Source organism: Hemitrygon akajei, chromosome 1 (genome assembly GCF_048418815.1).
Source record: "Hemitrygon akajei chromosome 1, sHemAka1.3, whole genome shotgun sequence".
Taxonomy (NCBI): Eukaryota; Metazoa; Chordata; class Chondrichthyes; order Myliobatiformes; family Dasyatidae; genus Hemitrygon; species Hemitrygon akajei.
In genome coordinates this window covers 137,762,833-137,785,227 of record NC_133124.1, presented here as the reverse complement: position 1 = coordinate 137,785,227, position 22,395 = coordinate 137,762,833, and the positions used below count along the sequence as shown (strand labels likewise).

The 22,395-nt window shown below is 41.2% G+C and overlaps 1 protein-coding gene across 1 annotated transcript in view; it reads right to left on the bottom strand.

Moving 5' to 3' along the window:
* The window catches only part of itga9 (integrin, alpha 9), a 425,264-nt gene that overhangs the window by 74,573 nt on the left and 328,296 nt on the right, over positions 1 to 22,395 (bottom strand). Inside the window, exons 22-23 of the mRNA XM_073052451.1 lie at positions 22,248 to 22,356; positions 17,898 to 18,005 (exon numbers count right to left, since the gene is read on the bottom strand). Coding sequence (XP_072908552.1) covers positions 17,898 to 18,005; positions 22,248 to 22,356 — 217 coding nt within the window. The remainder of the gene's footprint in view (positions 1 to 17,897; positions 18,006 to 22,247; positions 22,357 to 22,395) is intronic.

The following is a 22,395-nucleotide window of genomic DNA, read 5'->3' as shown; positions in this document are numbered from 1 at the left end:
GTTCAAAAGCTTATACACTCTTCCCGTGTGCATATGGGTTTCCTCTAGGTGCACCGGTTTCCCCCCACAGTGCAAAGACACACAGGTATCAGATTAATTGGTCGTTGTAAATTGTCCTGTGATTAGGCTAGTGTTAAATAGTTGGGTTGCTGGGCCAGAAAGGCCTGGCTGTGCTGTATTAAATTATCACTTCCTGACTGACTAGTGTCCCCTATAGGCTACGGGTAAAATCAAAACAGACAGCATCTACTTTTCAGGGTCCAAACTGTCCTTCCAGCTGAGGCCAGCACTTCATCTGCAAATCTGCTGGGGTTGTTTGTTGTGCCTGGTGCTCCTAATGCAGCCTCCTCTACACTGGTGAGACTTGTAAATTGGGGGACTGCTTCGTTGAGCACCTCCACTCCATCTGCCAAGAGTGAAACATCCCAGTGGCCAAACATTTGTATCATGATTCCCATTCCCGTTCCAACATGTCCATGACCTTCTCTTGTGCCATGATGTGGCCACCCTCAGGGTGGAGGAGCAACTCCTTATATTCTATCTAGGTAGTCTTCAAAGTGATGGCATGAATATTGATTTCTCCTTCCAGTAAACAAAATTCACTCCCCCTCCCCTCTTCCTCTATTCCCACTCTGGCCTTTTATCTCTTCTCACCTGCCGAACACTTCCCCCTGGGTCCCCTCCTCCTTCCCTTCTCCTACTGTCCACTCTCCTCTCCTCTCAGATTGCTTCTTCTTCAGCCCTTGACCTTTCCCACTTCACCTATCATTTTTCAGCCAGCCTCCTTCCCCTCCTTCCACCTTTTTATTCTGTCATCTTCCCCCTTCCTTTTCAGTCCAGACGAAGGGTCTTGGCCCAAAACGTCAGCTGTTTATTCATTTCTATAGATGATGCCTGACCTGCTGTGTTCCTCCAGCATTTTGTGTGTTGCTCTGGATTTCAAGCAGCTGCAGGATCTCTCATGTTTGTGATTTGATGCATCTACCTTCTTTGTTTTCTCACCTAACTTTTCTGCCACACAACTGGCAGGTTTCAACAGGTGACATCTATTTTCCATCTCAAATGCAATGCATAGGACGTATGTTTGTTCTAACAGTAAGTTTGGAAGCTCAAGAATGATTCCAGTTCCTGCGGATTCTCCGCAGTTTCCCGCTGATATGTGAGGAGTTAAAACAAAATGCAGCGGAGGAATTCTTAAAAATGGAATAATTATAATAATAATAATGGAGAAGTTGCAACTAAAGACAGAAATATCAGTTGATTTTATAAAATTGGCTCCACTGGAATGCCAGACCACTGGGAATGCTGAGGGGAAATCGCAAAATCAATCTCTACAAACCTCTCTTTGTTCAGAGAATCATACAAAATACAGCAATGAAGGGGAGCAATCAGCTCAGTGAATATCAATGTGTGTTGTCTCCTTCAAAGGCAATCTAATTAGCGCTGCAATCTCCCACTATAGCCATGCTGTTTTTCTCTCCTTCAAATGCTTACTCAACTCTCTGTGGAAGATTTACATTAAATTCCATCAGGCAATAATTTGAATAAGAAAATAAGTTCCTCTTGTCATTTTCATCACTTTGAAATTGGAGGAGGCTTGCCCATGTTTCCTTCAAATGAAGCTCCCAGCCCAAAGCATGCATTCAAAAGATTGCATGAGACAGAAGTATCTTGTACAAATGCAGGCAATAGAGAACAGAATAGGATTTAAGAATTGCATTTACTTAGCTGGCTTTAAACTATAACTCATTGCTGTTATCTGAGAAAGAAAATACATCTAAAGTTTGAAGTTATCACACCTTGGATAAATATCAGAAAACCTGATAGATTTTTCTTTATTTCAGTATGATAGGGTACAGTCTTTCCCCTATGACTGATGAACTTCAAGTGCAAAGTTTTACTGTGTTGTGATGAACATTAGCAGTCAAATTTCAAGTCTGCTCTGCTATTCCATCATGGCTGATTTATTATCCCTCTCAATCCCATTCTCCTGCCTTCTCCCCATAACCTTTGACGTCAGTGCTAATTCAAGAACCTATGTTTTAAATAAATCCAATAGCTTGGCCTCAACACCAATCTGTGGCAATGAATTTCATAGATTCAACACCCTCTGGCTATAGAAATTCCACCTCAACTCTGTTCTAAAGGAACATCCTTGTATCTGGAGGCTATGCCCTCTGGTCCTATATTCCCCACTATAGGAAACATCCTCTCCACATCTCCTCTGTCTACTCTTCTCAATACTTGATAGGTTTCAATGAGATCTCCCCTCCCCCAACAATTCTTCTAAACTCCACAGTGTACAGGTCCACAGCCATCAAATGTCCCTTATACATTAAACCTTTCATTCCCAGGATAATTCCTGGGAACCTCCTCTAGACCCTCTCCAATGCCAGCACATTCTTTTATCAGTCAGAGGCTCAAAACAGCTTACAGTTGATTTTATTGTATTTCTCAGTTCTGCTTTAAAAGCCTGCAAGAAAATGAATCTCAAGATAACATACACACTTGGATAATAAATTTACTTAGAACTTTTGTCTTTCTAACATTAAAGAACTGCCATAAAGCACATGGTAGAAAAGCAGTCTATGGTTCTCATTAATGGACAGTGCTCAGTCAGTTAACTTCTTATGAAGGGGGTAATATTGTCCAATGCTAGAGAAATACTCTGGGGCTGACAACTGTGGTTTCTGCTATTAGATGACCACATACCTATTGGATGCAGATATTTTTTAAGGTGTACCCTACATCTTGAGTGGGGAAAATGTACATCGTCAGCCTTTCAAACTACTTTGAAATATTCCAGATAGATGGGATTCTTGCAATTTTTTAAACAGCCGTGATGATTTGAAGAAAAGTGCGATTAGGCTCCTTGTCAGTGCTAAACCACTGCCTGTCTGCAGTGAAACCTATTCTACAGCTATCCAATAACAACCAGGACCGATGGAAGGTGCAAACAAGTGCCAAAGCTGACTAATACTAACGTTTAATACTTTAAACCGTTAGTTATATCATGCTTTCATTGTGTGTTTATTGTAGATAAAGGACAGGAATGATAATTGTGTGGTGGTGAATTTGGTGGTTTTCTGTTCCACAAAACCCTGAAGGAAGCTGGAGAATTTGATAAGGTGGTTAAGGAGGGAAATCTCTATCAAGCAAGGTGCAGAATATCAGACAAAGGAGGTGTACAAAATTAGTTTGGCAACAGCCAGGTACTCTGTCGAGTTTTGGTCAGCACAAAGTAGGAAGGATGTGGTTGTGCTCGAGATGCTGCAAGGCTGAAGATTGACCTTATGAAGAAAACCTGTTTGGGTCTGGAGGGTTTTCTTCGGTACAAAGGAAGTGGAGGGGAGATTAAATTGAGATGGATAAAATTAAGAGAAATGTAGACATGACAAATGAGTCACAGAGTCACACAGGTTACACACTTTCAAGCAGGCTCTTTAGCGTAACTAATCCATGCCAACCAGGCCTGCAGCTGGCCCATATCAAAGAGTCAAAGTAAGGCAGAAGCATATTTAAAAGTAATTTCATGAAAGGTCTGCAGGACGTCACCATTGATCGCTGGTGCCATCTTGAAGGTGGAAACGATTCTCACTCTTAAAGATTCACGATTGTTTAATGTCATTTCCAGTACACAAATGTAAAGGAGAACAAAATAATACATAAGAGAGCTTAAAGTATAGAATGATTGTGAGTCCATAAAATGACAGTAGGTACAGGAGTGTGTACATAAGGTGGCTGACAGGAAATTTTAAAGTAATTGTGCTGGGGATATGTGCAGGGGTGGGTTAGTGAGTGGAGGTGTTGATCATTCTTACTGCTTGATCCATCCAAGTTTCGTTTAAATACTGTAAACGTACCCTGCTCCACCACTTCATCTGACAGCTTGTTCCATATACCCATCACTTTCTCTGTGGAAAAACTTGTCTCTCTGGTCCCCTTTACGTCTTTCCCTCTTGCACTAAACTCTAGGTTAGGCACTCATGTTTGAGGAAGAAGAACTGTGAGAATTCATCCCTCATAAATTTATAAACTATGACAAGGTCACCTTTCAGTTTCTTTGTTCCAGGGTTAAAATTTCCAGAATGCCCAGTCTCCTTACAGTTAAAACCCCCCCAGAGCCAGCAACGTCCTTGTGAATCTTTTCTGCACTTACCCAGCTTATTTACAACCTCGCTCTAGTCTGGTGACATTCTACTCCTGATATGGTCTTACCAACGCCTTGCACAGCTGTAGTTTGGCTTCCCAACTCCTATTCTCAGTCCTCTATGATCTTCTATGCTACCCTGTCTAACAGTGTCACTACTTTCAAAGAATAGTGTACTTGTACCGCCAGGTCACTCTATTCTACAACACTCTTCCATTTACTATGAATGTCCTGCCCTTCCTTTCCACTTGCCTGAGCTAAATTCTACCTGCCATTCCTTTCCCCACTTTCTTAGTTGATCTAGATCCTATTGTAACGTTTGACAGCTTTCGTCATTACCCACTAACTTAAATGTCAACCACAAACTGTAATAATCATGCCACCTACATACTCATCCAAATCATTCTCTTACATTACAAACATCAAGAGATCATTCACCATCAAACCCTGCAGCACACTACCTGGCCTTCAATCTGAAAAGCAGTTCTTCACTACCAGCCACTTCTGCCACTAAGTCAGTTTTATGTAGGTTAGCTAGTTCACCCTGGATCCCATGTGATCTAAACTTCCAGACCAAGCTACCACGTGGGACTTCATCAGATGCCATGCCATGTAGTCAAAATCAAAACCTGTCAGTTCTCTTAATCACTCTTCAAAAACATTATTCCCCACACACAAAGCCATGCTAACCACACCTATTCAGTCCTGCCTTCCAAATGCTGACAGATCCCATCTTTCAGAATCCCCTCCAGTAATTTTCCCATTACTGATGTTAGGCTCACCAGCCTGTAGTTCCTTGGCTTATCTTGGAAGACTTTCTTAAAAAAAGGTACATTAGCCACCCTCCATCTTTCTAGTACCTTACTCACAGATAATGAAGAAACAAAATTCTTTACCAGAGCCCGAGAGTGAGGAACAACCTGAGGTTTGGATGATTTAAGTGCCAGGCTAGATCGAACAGTCCTGCCATTTTCCATAACGATCTAGGGCAGTAGTGTTAGAGTGCTACCCTACTGACCATCATTTGCCCATCTTCAATTCCCAATAGGAGGCTGTGTGGCCCCTTCTCTTGTAGGTTTTTTCTACATATTGCTGAGAAAACTTACCCTACATACTTAACAAATTCTGCCATATCTAATCCCTTAGCTCCATGGCACTCCCAATCAATAGTAGAGAAATTAAGATCACCCACCATCATAAGTCAATTATTCCTACACCACTCTGCAATCTCCCCACATATCTGCTGCTCCAGTTTTGTGCTGACTACTCGGGGCCTATAGTGCAATCCCATCAAAGTGATCACCCCTTTGTAACCCAAGATAATTAAACTCTAAGTTGTGATGTTATAAATTTCTACCTGCGAAGTAATGAATCGAGGTTTACTGATTAAAAAAAAAGAATTTGAAAAAAACATGTGAGGGAAGGGAAGGCTGGACACAGGTCGGACAAGGAAAGAAACACAGCACCAATTAGAAGCTGAAGACATGAACTGTTAAGAGTGGAATTAGCAGTGAGTATCTTTAACCTACTTGAAACCCTCAGGGTGGAACTCCTGGAGGAGAGACAATAGTGATAAAAGATTTATTGAAGCTACAGCTATAACATACAGCAGCTATAATGAGATAATATCAACAGAGACCAGTGTCCAAGATCCCTACTGTGTAGTCGGAAATTAGTTCTGCAAAATCATACCAAGGGATTTGGTCAAGTTTCTGTATAAATTTGTGAATTTATAAATTTCTGTGGATGATATATTATTTCATTCCAATGAACCAAGAAGCAATGAGACAGAGAAAGTATGGTGGTGTACAAAGGCTGTTGTAAATCTAGTCAAGAAGAAGGAGAGCTTACAAAAGGTTCAAAAAGCTAGGCAATGATAGAGAGCTAGATGATTATAAGGCTAGCAGGAAGGAGCTCAAGAATGAAATTAGGAGAGCCAGAAGGGGCCATGAGAAGGCCTTGGCGAACAGGATTAAGGAAAACCCCAAAGCATTCTAAAAGTATGTTAAGAGCAAGAGGATAAGATGTGAGAGAATAGGACTTTATCAAATGTGACAGTGGAAAAGTGTGTATGGAACCTGAGGAGATAGCAGAGGTACTTAATAAGTACTCTGCTTCAGTATTCACCATGGAAAAGGATCTTGGTGATTGTAGGGATTACAGCTGGCTGAAAAGCTTGAGCATGTAGATATTAGAAAGAGGATGTACAGAAGCTTTTGGAAAGCACCAAGTTGGATAAATCATCAGGACAGGATGAGGTGTACCCCAGGCTACTGTGAGAAGCGAGGGAGGAGATTGCTGAGCCTCTGGCGATGATCTTTGCATCATCAATGGAGGCGGGAGATGTTCCAGAGAATTGGATGGTTGCAGATGTTGTTCCATTATTCAAGAAAGGGAGTAGAGATAGCCCAGAAAATTATAGAGCAGTAAGTCTTACTTCAGTGGGTGATAAGTTGATGGAGAAGATCGCGAGAGGCATAATATGATTAAGAATTGTTAGCATGGCTTTGTCAAAGGCAGGTCATGCCTTACGAGCCTGATCGAATATTTTGAGGATATGTCTAAACACGTTGATAAAGGTACAGCAGTAGATGTAATGTATATGGATTTCAGCAAGGCATTTGACAAGGCACCCCATGCAAGGTTTATTGAAAAAGTAAGGTGGCATGGAATCCAAGGGGACATTGCTATGTGGATCCAGAACTGGCTTGCTCACAGAAGGCAAAGAGTGATAGTAGACTTGCTATATTCTGCATGGAGGTCGGTCACCAGTGGTGTGCCTCAGGGATCTGTTCTGGGATCCCTGCTTTTTGTGATTTTTATAAATGACCTGGATGAAGAAGTGGAGGGATGAGTTACCGTAGATTCCGGACTACAGAGCGCACCTGATTAAAAGCCGCTGGCTCTAATTTTAGAAATAAAATCAATTTTTTAATTGTACAGGCCGCACCGGATTTTCGGCCGCAGGTGTCCCACGTTGTAATATGAGATATTTACACAGAAAGATATTACACGTGAGGATTTTTTAACTTTTAATTAAATCCATATGGTAACAAAAACAAATACATATTGCAAATGCTTTTTTTCGAACCGTGCCCGTAACGCGGCTACTTTTAAATATACGTTGCGTATACTTCTTTACTGAACAACATTCCAATATCTCCTAACGACTGGTAAAAAATATATATACTGCAGCCTACCAGGAAAAGTTATTGATCGCCTTTAACTTAAAAGCAGCGTTCGCTCAGATCCAAAGCCGCTCGCGTAATGCGCTCCCTCCCTCCGTCCCGTTTTATCGCAAACGGCATTTTTCCCACAAGACGCGGCAAAACCGGGTGTGACGTCATAGCATCCCGCGATGTAGTACAGAAAACAAATATAGTTAAAACTCTTCTAACTTTAACTAGAAAATGAATTACTAAGCGAAAATATTATAAACTAAATAACTGCCATAAAGGCAGCACAATGCTTTTCTTCGAGTGTTTTCCATGTTGATGAGGGTGAGTACAAATGACTGATTTACAATAATTTAATTGTGAAAGTGCGCTTGATTTATCGTACAATTTCATTGGACCTCTGTGAACTACTCATCAATTTTATTGGTCTACTGTTATGAGGCAAAATGTTTACGAGGCAGCATGAAAAAAATCATGTATTAGCCGCTCCGTTTTAAAGGCCGCAAAGTTCAAAGCTGTTCAAAATGTGGGAAAAAAGTAGCGGCTTAAAATCCGGAATCTACGGTAGTAAATTTGCTGATGATACAAATGTTTGAGGTGTTGTGGATAGTATGTAGGGCTGTCAGAGGTTACAGCGGGACTGGGCTGAGAAGTGGCAGATGGAGTTCAACCCAGATAAATGTGAGGCGGTTCATTTTTGTAGGTCAAATATGATGACAGAATATAGTATTAATGTTAAGACTCTTGACAGTGTGGAGGATCAGAAGGATCTTGAGGTCTGAGTCCACAGGACATTCAAAACTGCTGTACAGCAGGTTGACTCTGTGGTTAAGAAAGCATACGGTGCATTGGCCTTCATCAATCGTGGGATTGAGTTTAGGAGCCAAGAGGTAATGTTGCAGCTATAAAGGACCCTGGTCAGACCCCACTTGGAATACCGTGCTCAGTTCTGGTTGCCCCACTATAGGAAGGATGTGGAAGCCATAGAAAGGGTGCAGAGGAGATTTACAAGGATGTTGCCTGGATTGGGGAGAATGCCTTATGAGAAACGGTTGAGTGAACTTGGCCTTTTCTTTTGCAGCAGTGGAGGATGAGAGGTGACCTGTTAGAGGTAGATAAAATGATGAGAGGCATTGATTGTGTGGATAGTCAGAGGCTTTTTCCCAGGGCTGAAGTGGCTAGGACAAGAGGGCACAGTTTTAAGGTGCTTGGGAGTAGGTACAGAGGAGATGTCGGGTAAGTTTTTTACGCAGAGAGTGGTGAGTGCGTGGAATAGGCTGCTGGCGACAGTGGTGGAGGCAGATATGATAGGGTCTTTTTAAGACTCCTGAACAGGTACATGGAGCTCTGAAAAATAGAGGGCTATTGGTAACTCTAGGTGATTTCTAAGGTAAGGACATGTTTGGCACAGCTTTGTGGGCCGAAGGGCCTGTGTTGTGCTGTCGGTTTTCTATGATGAACCACCCAAGATGACGAATCAGCACGGGAACAAAATGTGTACTGATGTAGAATAGTGGTCACCAACCTTTTTAAGCCCAAGTTCCCCTACCTCGGTCTTAGTGAAAGGCAAAATCGACCCCAGATTGATCAGTTACACACCTGCGCACCAGGCAGAAAAGACTGGAAGTAAAACCCCAAAACCCAGAAGTAGAAATAAGGTATAAACACCAAGGGTACCCACCCTTTTTCGCACCGCAAACCGGTTTAATATTGACAATATTCTTGCGGATTGGCCGACAGGGGTCTTCATTGCCTCATTAGACAGCCTCCCGGCCTGAATTCCAGCCTCCCGCCTGCCTGCCGCCAGCCACCTTGGCTAGTGTGGCTAGTCGTGGGTGGGGTGAGAGGACAAGGTCAGGGCTGGAGGTCCCTGTGCCAGGGCCGCGGCAATCACAGTCCAGAGAGAGCGACCAAGCGAGCGAGGAGTGCGACAGGACGCCCGCCCCCCTTGTAGGATCTATCGGCTGATAAATGTTTGTTTCAGTAGATTGCAGCGGGGTAGATGCTCTGCTACTTACAAAACCCTGAGCCCATCTGCGAATATTCGTTGTGCTAAACAGGTTCGGAGGCGGTGCCCATCTGTCCGCACTCCAGGCCAGTAGCATCGGCACTTCCCGCCAGCTGCGCTCCAGGCCAGTAGCATCGGCACTTCCCACCGGCCACGCTCCAGGCCAGTAGCATCGGCACTTCCCACCAGCCGCGCTCCAGGCCAGTAGCATCGGCGATTCTCACTGGCCGCACTCCAAGCCAGTAGCATTAGTACTTATTGCCGGCCACGCTCCAGGCCAGTAGCATCAGCAGTTCTCGCCGGCCGCGTGAGGCGAACACTGGCGAGAGGGTGTCACTGTGTTTAGGCGACTGATGACCTCGCGTGGGTTCGAGTTCAATAGTGGGCGTGACAGGGAATGAGGAAAGGTGCAGCTGACTCAAATCATTTCTTCGCGGCCCGGTGTTACACTGTGTAGTGAGGAGGGAGCTATACGCATGCGCACTGGGCAGAAAGAACGGAACTAAAACCCCACAACCCGGAAACAACCTCTCAACAGTATTTGTGTATTTATTTTTCTATTTTTTTGGGATATACTGGGAAAGTCTCAAAGATCAACCAGTCGATTGCCATCGACGGGTTGGCGACCACTAACATAGAGGATTTAATACAGTTGGATGTATAAGTTTATTTTCATTTGAAGAATCCAAATTGATTTTCTGCAGGAACTGATTATTTTTGTAAAGACTTTGATAAGTTGCTGAATGAGATTTATTTTATTTAAGAATTGGAGAATTGTTGTTAAATGGTGTATATATATTTTTGAATTTGAATTTAAACTTGTAGATATACTGCCTGGAACTGAAACTGAAATTAACTATAACACTTGAAATAGGAATTATATTTGGTTTTCTAACTAACTAGGGACAAGTAAAAAGGGGAGATTAATCTGTAAACTTTTAAATAGGGCATAACACTAGATCTAATTAGTCAGAGAAATTGGCGTAACAAAGGTTATTCTAATGAATATCACTGATTCTAATTAAACATGAATTTGGCTTTTGTTGATGTCTAAGATTTGTAACCTAAACAGAATGTTGAATTGTTCTTGCTCGTGTAAATATTTTGTACATATTGTTTTTTCTTATTTCCATAAGTGTGTGGTTTCTACACACTGCCTCCTTCTGATACCTAGAACCTTCTAATGGCCTATTAGCACCAAGCGTAATTTGATTTTCTCAAAAGAGTATGACGATTAGTCACCTGATAAGACCAGTGCTACACAGATATTACACCTTTCTTAAACCTAAATTCTACGTATATAACCTCACTGGTGTTCCCACAAGAACATTGTCTCTAAGTATTTCAGTATCATACTCTCAAATCAAAAACACAAATCTCTTCCCTTGCTTGCATACATCCCTTTCAATCCTGCAGCATCTGAATCAGAAGCAGTTTCATCATCACTGACATATGACCTTTTCCAATGCTGCCCCCTCAATGTGGACTGCACGGTCATGTAGCAGTTGGCACAATCGATTTACCAGTGATCAATGACCAGGGCTCAATTCCCACCACTGTGTGTAAGGAGTTTGTACTTTCTCCCAGTGACCATGTGGGTGTTCCGGTTTCCTCCCGTGGTCCAAAGACAGGTTAAGTTAATGATTCGCGGACATGCTGTTTTGGAGCCAGAAGCATAGCAATACCTATGGGTTGCTCAGCACAATCCCCACTGATTAGATTTGACACTAGCAGCTCATTTCACAGCATGTTTCAATGTACCTATGACAAATAAACTAATTTTAAACTTACAGCATACCCTTTTAAAATCAAACCACCATGGATATGAACAGCACAGAAAGAGGCCCCTTTCAGCCCACCCCACCTCATCCTTGCCAGCAGTGATGCCTATTCATGCTAATCTCATTTGCCCATATCCTACTGTGCCCTTCCTAACTAATCCTATCTTTTAAACACTGTAATTGTGCCTGTCTCCACCACCTGATTCCACATGTACCTCTCAGAACTTCTTTATATTTCTTCCCTCTCACTTTAAAGGTTCGCTCTACTTTTACACTCCCCTGCTCTAGGGAAAAGGTTCTGACCTGCTATACCTCTCATTATTTTGTGAGCCTCTATAAGGTCACACCTCAGCCTCCTGTGCTTGAACGTGAATAAATCCAGGCTGTCCAATTTCTCCTTTTTACTGCAGTCCTCTAGTCCAGGCATCGTCCTGGTGACTCTCTTCTGCACTATTTCTATTCCTGTCACATCCTTCCTGTAGTGTAATGACCTGAATAGCATACAATAATATACTGTAAGTGCAGTCCAATCAACTGTAGCATGAGGTCCTAACTCATCCTCAATGTCTCTGCCTACGAAAGCAAGCATTACAAATGTCTTTTTCACTACCCTATTCACCCTTTCACCTCTTTTTCAGATCTATAGACCTGCACCCACGGTCTCCCTATATATTCGCTCCTGTTGTCCATGCCCTCCCAGAATCCGACCTCCCAAAGTAACACACATACATGAGTAACACACACAAAATGCCGGTGAGGTTAGCAGGTCAGGTAGCATCTACGAGAAGGAATAAAGTCAACATTTCAGGCTGACATCCTTCATCAGGACTCCTGGGTTTACCTCATGCTTGAATGGTTTAAATTCCATCTGCCGTTACGATACCCAACCTTTTAGACGATCTATAGGTATTCCTCTTTCTTTGCCATCTAAAACATCACCAATTTTCCTATATCTACAAGCTTACTGATTAAACCACCAACATTCTCATTCAAGTCAGTTATATATATTACAGCAAAGGTCCCAGTACCAATCCCTGTTTTACACCTCTTAATATAGACTTCCAATCATAAAATCAACCATCCTTACTACCCTCTGCCTCCTATCACCAAGCCAATTCTGGATCCAGTTTGCCAACACCTCAGATCCTTCCTGTCATGTTTTTGACAGCCTATGTAAGTAAAAAGGATTTTCACTTGTCCATCCTATCTATACCATTCATAATCTCTATGAAGTCATCAGCCTCTTTCAATCCAGAACAAAAGAAATTCAGCCTATCCAATCTCTCCCCATAACCAAGATCTTTCAAGTCCAGGAAACATCCTAGTCAAGCTCCTCCGCACTTTCTTCATGCATTACATCATTCCACACTCCAATACCCAGAATTACACACAATACTTCAACTGCAACATCACGTCCCAGACTATGAAAGCACGACCTTCACCAACTTATCCACCTCTATTGCCACTTTCAGGGAATTATGGACTTAGACCCCTGGATCTTTCCATTCATCAACACTCCTTAGTACCTTACCAGTTACTGTAATGTCCCACCTCTACGTAAATTATGAGGGTAATTACTGGTGGCTGAACAATTTTCCAAGCTATCTTCTCCCCTTCTTGCCACAGGTTCTGCAATTGTTCCATGACTCACTCATGGTCTGAGATATTTTTCAGTCAAAATGTACCAAGAACCTTCAATGGGGCAGTTTACATTGCATATTCATATGCTAAACATTGATTTAGACTTTAATAGCAGCATAGAATTGTCATCACATGTCTTACCTGGTCTCCTTTATCAGAAAAGCCTATCATTGTTGTGTACAATTGCCAAGACCCCACCATGAGTAAATCATGTACCAGTCTCCATGCACTGATTTTCTTCTCTCTCCTCAAATCCCTATTAATTTGAAGTTACTTTCTTGACTGAGTTCCCATCTCCCTTTTAATGTTGCTTTATGGCCAACCCAACCACTAGGAAGCCATCAGAAGTGGGCCACAATGACTCATTTCTCTCCCTCCAATCTGGAAAGCACTTGCACCCAGTCTATGTTAAGATTTGACTTTCTCATTAATGTTCATGAGGAATATGGGGCATATCCATGCCCTGTTGCCTTACATGGAAGAATATGTCAACTGCACCTCCTCAATTCTGAATCAAGATAAAACCACTTAACACATTCAGTAAGAGTTATGTATAGTGGATTCCAGTTTGATTGGGACACATCGGGACCAGTATATTTTGTCCAATTAAGCAGCTGCCCGAAATAGCTGAAATTTCATGGAAATAGTTATAAAGGTATAAGAAAGACAAACTGAATAACAATTTACATATTTAAATGAAATATAGAAGAAATAGATTGCTACAGTACTAAAAAACTGTGTATTAATTCCTAGTACTTATCAACGTAGTAATTCATCTGTGTCACATCATTTGAACTGTAAGTGAACAAAATCTATGCAGACACGAGTTGCGACTGCCTTCACGTAACGCTGTCAATGATTGCATCCTCCAAACAGCCTCACAAGTGTACATGACTAAAGCAGTTTGCCAACTGTCTCCTGTCCCCATAGTGTCCCAGATAAACAAAGGGAATCCCAGCTATTTGCTTAATATATTTTTGTTCTTCAAGTGTTATCCCAAATAAGCAGCTGCCCCGATGGCCCAATTAACGGGAATGCACAGTATTTTACTCTGTCAATTGTGCAAAAACTCAATTCATCCAATGTATAAATTCACTGGATAAGCTGAATGTTGCAGCTGACATTCATTGGCTCAGATACTTATCTGTTGTTATTTGTTAAGAGAAAACATCTGAGCATTGTGAAACAAGTCTAGATGATAGATAGCAGCTCTCCAAGTGTAGGAAAGCACAAGAAGGTAATTTAAAAGTCCTGGTTTATTTTTCATTTATTTTGACATTCAGATCAAACACTTCCCAACAGCTGGAAACTCAGCCTAGAAATTCAGCATTGTCTGCACTAAAGTGGCACTACACAGGACCCTGTGTGACTTGGTCCACAGTGCAGAGGATCTTCAAGGATGGTTTCCATGCAACACTTTCAGGGCAAAGATTAAGCAATGCCATCTAACCTTTCTGGTAACACTACACATATCCCAGCCACCATAGAATCACTGAAATCAAAGTAGCTGGTAAAAAAAAGCTAATTTATCCACTCACTAATTCTCAATTTGTACCCTTGTTGGTCACAGCACATGCAGCATGCTGATTGTTTTTATATACATGATGAAAGCTTCTACCCCCACCATTCTATCAAGCCATGAGCAACAGTATCTCATCTCTTGCCAGCTGAAAAAACTCATCCAATCCTCTTAGTATCTTAATTATATGATCCATGTGCTGAAGGAAAGAAGTTGCTCCTGTTCATCCCACTGAGGCTTCCATAATTTCATACATATCCCCTCCCCTTCTGCGGTATAGACAACTCCACCCACGTCATTCACTGCGGCAGCGTGGTAGCATGGTGGTTCACATAACATTTTACAGTCAATTCTCACCGCTGCCTGGAGGGAGTTTGTATGTTCGCCCCGTGACCACGTTACTTTCCTCTGGGTGCTACGGTTTCCTCCCACAGTCCAAGACGTACCAGTTGGTAGGTTAATTGGTTATTGGTAAATTGTCCTGTGATTAGGCAGGATTAAATCAGGGGATTGCTGGGTGGGGCAGCTGGAAGGGCCAGAAGGGCCTATTCTGTGTTGTATCTCAGTAAATAAATAAAAATTATTGCCAAAGTCTTAGATGGCTAGGCTAGGAATATATACAAAATATCAGTGCAAGCATCTTCTTTACCATTCCCAGTACTGTCATTCCTCACAATCGGATAACCACAAATGCATACACTAGTCTAACAGTGAATTGCTAGTATGTTAAACATTGGGTTCCTTAATATGTGGCATCAGTTTCTATTCAATTAGAGGGTTTGTTTAATCTTTGGTAAAGCCAGTTACAAAACCTCAAAGAAATAATCAAGTTTTAATCTCTGTACTAAATTAAAAGTTTGAGATAATAACTTACAGACACATTTAGATATTGCATGACTATTTATAGAACATAATACAACAGAGGAACTTGCCTTTAACCCAAGATGTTGTATCAAACTAATTCAGCCAATGACATTCTGCCTGTACATCCCCCCCAATCTCCACATACTCATCTGCCTATCCAAGAGCTTCACCAACACAATTCTTTCTTATTTAAATCTACATTCACCTTTCTTTTTTTGCCTCATCTAGGTTTCTATTCTCCTGACCATTTTTAGCACTGTCATGCCACTGATTAGTATATACTACAGATAAACAAGATAGGTCTCTGTGAGACCCTTACAATGACGCTGAAAACCAGTGAAAGAAAATGCAAGTACTACAAGCACAGAGCCTCATCAGGTTTTTCAGCATTACGCAGTTCTAGAGCATGTTCTGGCTCTTGGACTTTATCCCTTATATGACGAAGGCAACTATCCTAATACCTTCTTCAAAGTAAATTTATTATCAAATTACATACAAGTCACCATATACAACCTTGAGATTCATTTTCTTATAGCCATTCTCAATAAATCCATAATAAAATTATAACCATAACAGAATCAATGAATGACCGCATAAACTGAATGTTCAACCAGAGTGCAAAAGACAACAAACTGCTCAAATACAAAAAGAAAAATAGTAATATTAAATAAATTAGCAATAAAGATTGAGAACATGAAATGAAGAGTCCTTGAAAGTGAGTCGATTTGTTGAGGGAACATTTCAATGATGGGGCAAGTGAACTTGTCTGCTTTGGTTCAAAAGCCTGATGGTTGAGGGATGGTAACTGTTCCTAACCACTATATCTAGTTACCTGGTGCTCCACAGCATACTTCTGAACTCTCTCTGCTCTTCAGTGTCCTAAGCCTTGATAGTTTTCTGTAGTTGAATGTCTTCTTTCTTATCATCAACCAAATGGTCAATTTTTGAATTATTGGCTAATCTCTCTAACATGCTTCCAATTTAGCTTTCACGTTAAATTTGTTCACAGAACCTGGGCGTTGCTGGTAACATTAATAGTTGTCGTTAGAGTCATATATTCATATGGAATAGAAACTGCAAGTTTGGCCGCTGCTCACCAAGAACCTATCTATATGAAGTCCAGTTCCCAGCACTCAACACGTGGTCTCCTACCTCTTGGCTTTCCATGTGCTAAACTAACAGCAAGGGATCATCTTAGTCACTTTTTTTTGTGATAGCAAGATACTGTTGGACGTTGTTAATGTGGAATACTACAAGTTTGATTCACTGGTTTATTGGTGGATAGGCGAGGAGTTGCATGGCCTCCATTGTAAGTGAGGATCAGGCCTCAAGCTGTGGTGTTGCCTGTTTACACCCGCCCAGGAGAGCCAGAGTAGTTGGAGTCAGTGTGCTCCAGCAGTGTGCCAGGGGAATTGTGGCCCAGCATCCACACTAGTGTTGGTGCTGCCCTCCAGTGTTTGCTCAGCAAGACTAGCCATACTCTGTTTGACTGCAGACTGCTGCAACATTCATGGACTCAAGGACCTGGACTTTTTTTTTTGCGTAACTATATTTTACTGCTATCGATATACATTACACAGTATGTATTTTGTGCTGTGTATGACTGTTGGTTCTGTGTTTTGCACTTTGGCCCCACAGTAGTGCTGTTTTGTTTGTCTGTATTCATGGATGTTCACGCATGGTTGAATGATAAGTAAACTTGACCTTCTAAAATTTGTGAGTGTACCTGCCTCCACCGTCTTCTCAGGCACTGAGTTTCATGTTTCACCAGCCTATGGGAAAAAAAATTTTCTCCAAGACTCCTCCAAATCTCCTTCCTCTTGCCTTTCACCTATAAACTCTGATCATAGATTTCTTTGATAAGCAGGAAAAAACAAACCCAGCCTGTCCATTCTGTCCTGATTGCTGAAATGCTTCATGCCATGCAACACCTTGGCAAATCAATCTCGTCTGCATTCACCCTTTCCAGTGCAATCTCATCCTTATCTGTCCAGCCCTAAATGCCTTTCAGTCAATGAGGTTGGTTAGTCTGGTATCATATATGAGACAGACTAGGTAAAAGTGGCTGATTTCCTTCTTTGAATTATATTAGTGATCCAATTGGGTGTTTGCAACAATCTAGTGCTTCATGGTTACCATTAAGGGAATTAACTTTAATAAATCCAAATGTAATTAAGAACTTTAATTTAAACTCCTTGAGTTGGTGGGCTGAAAATCATGTCTCAGAATCATGATCCAGAACTCTGTTAGACAAATAACTTACTATGATTCTAATCCAGAGCACTTACTGATGTATACATACTGATATTGTCTTATAATTACTCTCATGTAAAACACAAAAAGCAAAGGACTTACCAATGAAATTGTGGACCCCCACTACAAAAGCTTTGCAGCCACCTATTGGCCATTACCTTTTCTTCCCACCACTGAGCCAATTTTACACTGAGCTGAGTGCAGAGAAGATTCAATAGGACGTATTCTGGTTGGACCAACAGAAACTATTTGTTTAGGCAATAATTTGATTCTGGTGTAATGACACTTAGTGCATGCAGCACCAAACACAAATATAAATCAGAAGTTTGGAATGTATTACAAACTCAAAGCCTAGAAAAGATTAACTTCACCAAACTATCAAGTCCCACATCAGCACTCCTCAATTGTTAAATATATAATAAACCTGATAACAGAATTAGAAAATGAAACAAAAATGAGACAGATGTAACTACTGCTGTAATTACTGACAGTCCTGTATACTCACCACAGCCTCCTGGACAAGAAAGATATCTGCCCCATTTGTAAAGAGCCTGCTAGGAATCAGAATTTGGACAGCCAGACCAGGTGCACTGCTTGGGCCCATGTTTATAACCTTCAATAAAATAATGAAGGAAAAATAAGACATCGTTAATCCTTTATAAATAAATAAATTATGTTACACACTGCAGAAGATCCAGGCTTAATGGTAAAAGTCTGGTTTGCTGGTACAACATACAATATTTATGCTTCCCTTCGAAGTGTAGTGTAAAAGTCTCAGATTATCTTGTCATCTCAGAGCTCCTTCTTAACAGAAGGTTATTTTGCAATGTGGAGGCTTGGTTCAAGAGAAATCTCCAATAAATCATTTTTCTTCACTAGGGAGCATGAACATATGAACTCTTATTTCTCTCACTGGGATAACAGCTTCCAAGCCTTAAGAGAGACGGTTCAGGCTTTTTCTTTCTCTCTCTCTAGTTTATTCTCTATATGCTTTCAGGCTGCAAACTCCAAATGGGTCCAAGGCACTGCAGGGATATAACAAAAGTCAATTTTCTGTCGGTTTTAATAATAGAGGAGCAAAGAGAGGCACAGTGGAGAAGCCAGCAGAGCTGCTACCTTATTACAACCAATCTCCACAGCATTACGTGAGGGCAAGGGGTAGAACATAAAAGTGTGATGGGGATTTGATGAACAAAAACTGGAATGTGTGGGGTTAGCGTTAATGGGTGCTTGATGTTTTGCATGATCAAAGGGACTATTTCTGTGTGGTGTGACACAATCGCACTAAATACAAACATCATTCAATTTATTTCCTGAGTAATGCTGCTTGTCTCTCAAGCTTAAACCCCACCTTAGAATGAGCCCACGTGGAGGCCATTTTAGGTTTCCTTACAGAAAATAAGCATGTTATTTCAATATAACATCACTTGAAAATTCTGGCTGGAAGCTCACTAAAATCAATACCAAAGGTTGCTGATTCTTGAAAGGCATTTGACGGTCTCAACTGTAAAAACACAAGCATAACTATTTGATGCATTCCCTTGATGTGGCCCACAAGCTACCCATGCTATAATACATGAATCCCATGGGGTGAGTTCCTTACCACTTCAGTAAAACAAAAAATAGACAAAGTAGAAAATAAGAGAAAGGGGCTGTTACTTTAGAACTTGACTAGAAGTTGATTTTGGTGAACATCCAGCCAAAACTGATGTTCAACTGTTCAAAACATGCCGCAGTTCAAAAGGTGAAACTTGACAACTTTACAATGTTACCATGAAAGAGCCAATTATATAAACACTTGAAGAAGTCTATCAGAGTTCAAAAATAATATCACTGCAAAATAAATCTTCAGGAAAAGATTCCTCTATAATTTACAGGATGACTGATTGCAGGTATAGACTCCAGGGCAGAATGATTCAAGACAGCTGTCAAAGGAACATTACCTTTAGACCGATGTAAATGAAAGCTATCACTGGGGCTCAGAAGTAAGAGATTTGGAAGAGAATTAGTTCTTGGTATCTAAATATATTTGCTTAAAGGGATGATTTATACCACAAGTGCTTGTAGACTAATACTGTACGTCCCTGCCAAGAAGTTGTACTAACTCAGAATGTATATTAAGAAACAGACTCTGATCAAAATAATTCCAAATATCCCAGATGTTTAAGGGCTTTGCAGGACTCAAAGAAAACTAGCTTAATCAGAAGAGAATGTAGTGAATGCAGTGTACTACAAGGTAAGTCTACCCAAGCCTCTGGCCTTTTATGGAACAATAACACTATTTAACACATCATTTGCAGTAATTGAAATATTTTCTTTAAAGTAGTACATTCTCACAGTTCTCTTAGGTCATGCTGCTGCATAGTAATTTTACACATTTTCCTGGGCTTCTCTTTACCACCTACCATTTCTTAACCTCGGAGGTTTGAACCACAGAGTCAGAGAATTACAAGAAGGAAACAAGCCACTCAACCCAGCTCATCCAGCCTACAAGTGCCTGCCGAAACTAGCCCTATACACCCCATTTGACGCGATGCTGTTACAGCTCGGAGTGTTCCAGAGTTCAGATCCAGCGCCATTCAGTAAGGAGTCTGTATGTTCCCCACCCCATGGAATGCATGGGTTCCCTCCCCCCCCCCCACCCCCCGGTGCTCTGGTTTCCTCCCACAGTCCACAGATGTACTGGGTAGGTTAATTGTAAATTTGTATATTGTCCCGTGTTTAGGGTAGGGTTAAACAGGTTTGTTGGGAGTTGCTGGGGCGATGTGGGTTGAAGGGCTATTAGGATCAAAATCAGATTTAATATCACTGGCATAAGTTGTAGAATTTGTCGCCTTTGCAGCAGTGGTACATTGCAATAGATAATAATAGAGGGAAAAATTGTGAATTACAGTTAAATTATGTAAGTAGTGCAAAAACAGAAATTTACAAGTAGTGAGGTAGTGTTCAATATCCATTCAGAAACCGGTTGGCAGAGGGGATGAAACTGTTCCAGAATAGTTGAGTGTGTACCTCCTCGCTGATGGTAACAGTGAGAACAGAGTGATGGGAGTCCTTAATGATGGACACTACCTTTTTGAGGCATTGCTTCTTGAAAATGACCGGGATACTACACTGTGTTGTATTGCTAAATAAATAATGAGGTAACAGATAAGATGAATGATCACATACTTTTCCCCAGGACAAGGGAGCCTAACACTGGAGCATATTTATTTAAGGTGAGAGGGAGGGGACCTGAGGGGCATTTTTTTTTCTACACAGAGGGTGGACTGGATTTGAAAGAAGCTGCCAGAGGAAATGGTAGCGGGAGGTACAATACAATGTTTAAAAACCATTCAGATGGGTCGGAGGGACAAGGGATCAAATTTGAGCTCTTCAATATACTCATCTGAGGTAACTGAGTGAAGCAACCAAGCGAGGGCAGTCTGTGGCAGCTACTTTGTAACCTGTAACACTACAGCTAGAGACTTGAACCGAGCTCCTCAAAGGACTGTGTGGACAAGCAGCATTAGTTAGAGATGGGTCTTCAGCCACTTTTAATCTCCAAATATTGACCAGAGCCATTTGCAAATATAACACCCTGTCAAGTTAAGGATGGGAAGTGGTCATTTCGCTGTTTGGGGCCTAGAGACAACGCTTACATATGTCATTAGAGGCTTTTAAGAGACGTTTTGATAGGGGCATGAATTTGAGGAAGACGGAGGGATATGGACAATCTGTAGGCAGGAGGGATTAGTTTTTGGGGGGGGGGGGGGGGGTTTGATTTAGCTGCTTCAGCTCCGCACTGTGGGTCGAAGGGATTGCTCCAGTGTTGCCCTGTTCTCTGTTACTGTCTCTGTACAACACCAAGAACAGTCCCATTTCCTGATCTTCAATAATAAGGTCCTTCCCCCTATTACATTTACCACATTTATTACGTCAGGACTTGATCCTCTTCCTTTTTGCTATCCTGGAATATTTAGGATAGATAGCAATGATGTACCTGTAACAGCTATTAACTTTAACTCATTTGTTTCTATTTGCGTCTAAAGTGGACCTACATTGTGTGAATTCTAAATACATTCAAATAAAGGTCCTTCAGTTACGTCTTTTTTATATATAATGTTTCTTTTCTCTGACTCTTATTCGAGTACATCATAATGTGAGGAAAACCAGAAAATCCTGGATGAACTCAGCACGTCGAGCAATATTTCTTACTTTCTGATTGTTTTTATTGCTTTGCTTTTATTGCAGATTTCTATCATCTAATTTTTTAAAATTTTCCCTATACATATTGCCCCTTCATGACAGATTAATATATAATGACCCCGCACTGTCAATTTATCCTTTCGTATAAAGTTTAATTTTTTTTTCTTACCCAAACCTGCCCCAACATAGCTCAATTATTTGATTCCATTCACAAGGCTGGAAGGTCCAGTGACTGAAGGAATTGCATAACTGGACAAGAGGATCATAGGGGTCTACCTACCATCCATCGGGGTCATTTATCAGGAGTGTTCTTAGTATTGTTAAGGATCCCACCCATCCATCCAGCATCCACTTGCCATTCTACCATCAGGCAGGAAACGCCAATACATAAAGACAAGCACGGGCAGGATGGGAAACAGCTCCTTCCCTCAGGCCATTAGGCGTCTGAACTTCCTGCCACATTGCATTCAAAGCATCACCCTGCAATATTTACTTCATGCACTTTACTTGTTTATCTATTCTTAGTTTTAATTCCTAATTTCCAAAGTTATTGCGTGTTATGTGTACTACTGTGCTTTACACCCTAGTCCGGAGAACTGTCTTGTATATAATTAAATGACAATAAACTTAACCTGACAGGATCTAAGTAGTGGTTCAAATGATTCACCTGAAATGTCAAGTTGAATGGTTGAAAGAAACAGGACATATCTTCCATCTGAATAAATCTTGAAGCATCCACTGAATCACCATAAAGAAAGGAGGCTGGAGAAATAGACCTATTTTGGAGAGAAATAAAGAGCTGTCAGCATGAGCAG